General features: G+C 46.4%; 1 protein-coding gene across 1 annotated transcript in view; it reads right to left on the bottom strand.

The window, feature by feature from the left end:
• Positions 1 to 4913: 4913 nt before the first annotated feature.
• Positions 4914 to 6142, bottom strand: part of Anp32a (acidic nuclear phosphoprotein 32 family member A) — a 38635-nt gene continuing 37406 nt past the window's right edge. Inside the window, exon 7 of the mRNA XM_027414810.2 lies at positions 4914 to 6130. Within this exon, the coding sequence (XP_027270611.1) occupies positions 6069 to 6130 (62 nt within the window). The 3' untranslated portion in view covers positions 4914 to 6068. The remainder of the gene's footprint in view (positions 6131 to 6142) is intronic.

The raw sequence follows: 6142 nt of genomic DNA, 5'->3' as shown, positions 1-6142 counted from the left end.
TTGAGACATGCAGGTAGTTGCTATCATCCACTTTCTACAGGAACCTTGAAGATCATGTAGACCCAAATTTGAGGTTCAACTCTGCTATTTGCCTTGTGTGACTTTGGATAGGTCACTCAAACTCTCTGAGTCTCACTTCCCTTAATCCAACCTTCCCCTCCAGGTCACTGGGGGTGTTCACTTTAATAGACCTGTATCAGTTGGGGTTTCCATTGCTGTGAAGAGACACCATGACCACAGCAACTCTTACAAAGGAAACATTTAATTGGGTGGTGGATCATAGTTCAAAGGTTCAGTTCATTGTCATCACGGCGGGCAGCATGGTGGGGTGCAGCAGACATGCTGGTTATATCTTAATCAGAAAGTAGCGGGAAGTGGACTGTCACTCTGGGTGGCATCTTGAGCATAAATGAGAACTCAAAGCCTGCCTCCATAGTGACACACCTCCTCCAACAAGGCTACCCCTCCTCCTCCAAGTCCACACCTCCTAATAGTGACACTTCCTGTGAGATTATGGGAGCCAATTACATTCAAACTACCACAACACCCAAACTTCCCTCATGGCAAGATTACTTTGGGGATTGTTTTGTTTTGTTTTGTTTTTGAGGCGGTTTTTTTTTTTTTTTTTTTTTTGTTTTTGTTTTGGTTTTTCAAGACAGGGTTTCTCTGTGTGGCTTTGGAGGCTGTCCTGGAACTCGCTCTGTAGACCAGGCTGGTCTCGAACTCACAGAGATCCACCTGCCTCTGCATCCCGAGTGCTGGGATTAAAGGTGTGAACTACTGCCGCTCAGCTTGCTTTGGGGATTGTTAAAACCCTGAGCCCTGGATTTTCCAGATTCTAATCTAGAACTACTAAACCAGAATTCCCAGGAGGCAAGGCCTGGGGACTCTTATCAGGATTTGGGGGAACACTGTGTTGAGCTCTGTAAATCGTCCATTGCTGTGCCCAGGACTAAGCAGCTAATATTTACTGGGCATGTAGGTGTGTGCAGTCTTTGTAGTGGGGATGATTGTGAACCAAACAGAATTCTCCTGAGTGAAAAGCGAAGCAGAGACTTGTTCAAGGACTACTGGCAGCTGTCTGTTTTGTACCGGCCAGACAGGATGAATGCAGCCTTGGCAAGCTGGCTACCCCGATTTCCTGGCTCTGGTTGCAGGATGAGGCTTTCCCTGGAAGATGCACCTCCACAACCAGGTTCCTCCCAGTTCTGTGCTCAGGCAGCAAGAGCTGTCTGTTCTCCTTTTGGTTGTTGTTGGTTTTTGTTTGCTTGTTTTTTGAGAATGGGTCTCATTCTGCAGCCCTGACCAGACTAGAACTATGGAGACTATGGTGACTTTGAACCCTCAGATCCAGCTGCCTCCTGAGTGCTGAGGTTAAAGGTGTTCACCACCACATCTGGCATAAGTGCTTTCTTCAACTATCTTTGTGGACCAGGAGAAGAGGCTGTGGTTAAGAGTGCATTCTTCTGTGTTTGCAGAGGACCTGAGTTTGACTCCTAGTGTCTAGCTGGGTGGCTCACAACTGCCTATAATCCAGCTCCAGAGAATCCGACTTCCTACTCTGGCCTCCGTGGGTACCTGCAGTCATGTACATATACCCACACACATACCCATAATTTCAAATAATAAGTCTTTCAAACAACAGCAAAACTGTCTCTATTCGACCACTATCCACACATCTCTGGACACCATGCAGACTGTGGAAACACCCTCTATCTTTGGGAGTGAGCAGTGGAACACGACTTCTAATAGGTCTTAATAATAAAAGCCAGGAGTAGATATTGGGGGAGTGAAGGCTGAAAGACCAGAGAAGCAGAGCAGCCAGCCACTAGAGCTCTTATCTCCAGGAAATCTGACTTAAAAGAGACCGAGCTCCTGTCTCCTTTTGCCCATATTCCTCTCTCTGCCCAGCAATTTCACTTCCTGTCAATCTGTACAGACCTCCAGACCTCTATGGTTAGCTAGTGACTAGCTCCACCCTCTGATCTTCAGGCAAGCTTTATTTGTTAGAGTATAAACAAGATATCACCACAGGACATCATCCAACTGAACTTTGAGAACGGAAAGTGTTCCCATCCGCATTCCAATGGTCCCCCACTAAGAGGAATTGTTGTCTCCTACATCTGCTTCTGGAGTCCCAGTGACAGTGTCCTACTGGGTTTGGCTTCCTCCAGTCTCTGGAGGGTCTGCCAGGTCACTCAGTTTCAGACATGTCAGACATGTTTCAGATATCCCAGGACTTCTCCAGCCTGCCACAGGGACCGCTTGTTACGGACCCAGTGTGGGAATCCTCCCAAATGTGAACAATGAATTTCTGAACCAGGATATAAATAGTCTTTGCAAGTCAGCAAATGAGACACAGCCTGAATTGCTCACCTCTGGCCTGCATTTGTAGCACTTCTAACACAGGATAAGCACAGTGTCTCTGGTGTCAGAGACCTGGGGTTTTAAGGCACTTACTAGCTGAACCTCTGAAGTTCAGTTTCCATCTTTGTGCAATCTAGGACACTGAAGGCAGTGATGGACTCAAAGCCTGAGGCCTAGAGGCCACACCCAGAGCAACCCCCCCCCCCTCCTTGCACATGCCATACTCTCTCCTCTCTGGGCAGTGGCTGCACCAGGAGATGCAGAAAGCTCACAGGAATGTAGAGAAGTCCTGATATTGCTACACGAATCCTGTGGGTTTGGCTCTGGCCCTCTTGCAAAACACTGCACTTCATCCCTTTGTCCACACTGTAGAGCCATCATCCCTCAGTCAAAGGTGTCCTGGGTTTAAAACACAGCTCTTCCACTCCTTTGTGGTGTAACCTTGGACCTATCACTTGCCTCCCTGAACTTCAAGTTAGAGGGTGAACTGGGAGGCTTTTGGTTTATTTTCTAGACAAATGCTCCTGTAAGCAGACTGTCAAAAACCTTGCTATGTAGCTAAGCTTGGGCTTCTGATCCTCTAGCCTCCAACTTCCAAGTTCTGGGATTATTAGGTGAGTGTCACTGTGGACAGCTGGGGCTCGATGACTTCGTGGGATTCATCTGTATAGCACTTGCTAGCACATTGGTGACTCAGTCATGATAGTGTGAGATGAGGAACCAACTCATGATGCCCCACCCAGCAGGCCACAAGCCATAGATGTGGGAGGTTAGGGACTTAGTATAAAGACAAGATTGGCTCAGCTCCTTGGGCCTCTTCTGTGTGACCTTCTCAGAGACTAAGGGAACCTACTGCCTGGCTGCATTTCAAGTACTTAGAAAGTTCACTCTTTCCTTTCCATCCAATGAAACAATATCATAGGAATCAGTGTAACAGGCCCGAGTTTCCTTTTATTTCCCAAGCTACTCGGCCTTCCTCATTTATGGAGTGGGTCCCAAGGAGACAGAGCATGTACTCATGTGTGCAAACATGTGAAGGTCAGAAGTCAACCTCAGTGGTTACTCCTAGCTATTCACTTTGATTTTTGACACAGGGTCTTTCAGTAGGATCTCACTGGGGTTGGCAGACCAAAGAAGCCCCAGAGATCTTCATGTCTGCCTCCCAGTGCTGGATTACAAGCACATGCTATCACATTCAGGTTTGTACAATGGATGCTGAAGCTGGCACTCAAGTCCTCACCTCAAGGTTTTAGTTGACTGTGCCAACTCCCCAGCACCTTTCACATTTAAAACGGCACAGCCCACCTTTCTCGAAGGTTAATGGAAATACGTAGCCCGATACAGCAAGGGTGCTCCCTACAGGCTGTCTGAAGAGCTTGTTCTTCACTACCCACACTATGCCAATTAAAGCCAGCACAGAGGGAGCTCAGGGTCAGCAGCACCCGTCCTGACACATGTTCATACCCTCTGGAAGACACAGGACATGCCTCACTCCCACCCCCGAAGAGCTTAGCCTATAGGAGACTTCCGGAGCCAGAAGTGGCTAGCCTAAAAGAGCAGGTGTCAGGGGAGGTGAGGCCCACGTCCTCTCAGAAGCACTTAAGTCATTGGACTCCAACCATGTCTGCAAGATGGTGAGGGCTTGCTATGGAGTGCCAAGCTATATGGCTGGGGAGAGGTATGCATACCATTGGCGCACCCACAGATTGCTATTCTGGAAGGATTTAGGGAATCTCATTCATGATCTTCACAAAAATGAGAGTTTGGGCCCAATGACCATCTTGTCTACTAAGTAAGAGTCTACTATGAAGGTGTGAGGGGCACTCAGGAAGCAGAGGCAGGCAGATCTCTGGGAGACCCATATACCATGGAGTCCTGATATGCATCCTTACACACACACACACACACACACACACACACACACACACACACACACAATATAGATTCTAAAATTTTTAAAATATTTATCAGAATGTCTGCTGCGGCAGGGGAAACTAGAAATAACCCAGGGATCCACATATATTAAGCTAATCAGAACCCAGCCAAAGGATTAGTAGGGAACCACCCGAGTACTTGGGGAAACTACAACAGAGATGCCCCAGACCATAAGTAGAAAAGTAACACAATAAACACCAGCTGTAACTCTAGGGTTTGTTAAATAATGTTTTATACGTTCCTGAGTTTTCAAAGCATACATTCTTTTACAATATGGAAAAAAATCATGAAAGATATTCGAAGATATTAAAAAACAAATGCTATTGTTGGTCTGCCTTTTGGGTGTTTTATGTTTTTATTATGAGTCTTGCATCCTTTTTTCTCCTTTCTTTCCCTCTCTCTTCAAAAATGTAGACTTTAAGGAGTATACATCCCACCCAGCCTTGCTTTGTGAACAAAAAGTCTCCAACCTTCAGTGTAAGTTTTCATATTCTATATATAAGAAAAGCTGATTTAGTAGGTGACATTAACAAGACTTCCCCCTGGGGCCAGCGGTTGATCCTAGGATGATCAGCGGCTTGTACGAACTCAAAAGAAGCCATCCCCCAAAAAATTGTATAAAAAAGATTTATTGAAATTTATCAATGACAAACAGACATAAAACTCAAAGTTTGGCTCTTCTCAAGGGTGGGAGAAAAATGGGTTGCAGATGGTCTTTGTACAGATGAGACACAGGGTGGGAAACAGCACGTCACTTGTAAAGCAATCCAGAAAGGGGACACCGAAAGGAAACAGCATTCACTAGGAGGAGCCTGCGGTCACTTCAGAGTCCCACTCAGTAAGAAAATACAATTTTGCATTCCTTTTCCGTGCTCCAATGTATGAGAGAGGGAAAACAAAACAAAAACCCAGTGGACATGCAGTGGCCTCCAGAGCTTAGATTTGTAAAAAGGGTCTAAGCTGGAGTACCCAAAATGAGTCCTCCTGTCATTTCTGCAAAACAAACTGCTCTAATATTTTACAAAACAAGATAGGACAGGCCATGTTATTAAAAAAGAAGTTGAAATATGAAGGCTTGCTTATTTCCATTATGATTACCAAACCCATTTTACTTGTATCTCCTAAGCCTGTCGGTTTTTGGCTCTCAGGATCCCAGCTTCAGAGTAACAAAAGTTCTCTTTGCAAAAGCAAAGCCTGCTGCCATCTGCGAAGGGGGGGAAAGGGATGAGAGATGGGGAATGTCCCCAAACCAGTGCCAAAATACGCCTTTAGGTTGCTATTTACAAACCCGCGTGCTGGGTGCCTCTAGCAGAGACCACATGAACCAGAACAGAGTTACTGAAGACAGGGGCCGGGTTTCAGCGCCTCCTGGGCTGTGAGTCACCCACCTGGTGGAGGCCAGCCATAGCCTCTTGACCAACTCTGGGGATGTGGGACATACCAAAAAGAGACCTCAAAGCCATCCTCTCCAGAGAGTAAGAACAAACACTTGCTTGGTGCGTACTAAGCTATTGCATTTACGGGGACAAAACCAGACACAAGGAAAAAGGAGGGGGGAAAATAAAGAGTGGCAGTAAAAATAGTATTTTATTCCTCCCCCTCCCACCACCCCCGCAACCCCCAGTACACTTTTCCCCTCTCATTCCCACGGCAACGCTACAATCAGAAAAAAATAAGTTTCGGGGGGCAGGAATAGGAGGGGGGAGGGGATATGGGTAAAAACAGTCAAATCACAATAGGAATTTCCCCAAATAGGTTAATTCCCCTTAGTCATCCTCTTCGCCCTCATCTTCGGGTTCTCGTTTTCGCTTCTGACTCCTTTCTTCTTCTGGAAAATCGA

This window comes from Cricetulus griseus, chromosome 4 (assembly GCF_003668045.3).
Source record: "Cricetulus griseus strain 17A/GY chromosome 4, alternate assembly CriGri-PICRH-1.0, whole genome shotgun sequence".
NCBI lineage: Eukaryota > Metazoa > Chordata > Mammalia > Rodentia > Cricetidae > Cricetulus > Cricetulus griseus.
The sequence above is the reverse complement of the archived record's forward strand: the minus strand, read 5'-3'. Positions and strand labels throughout refer to the sequence as shown.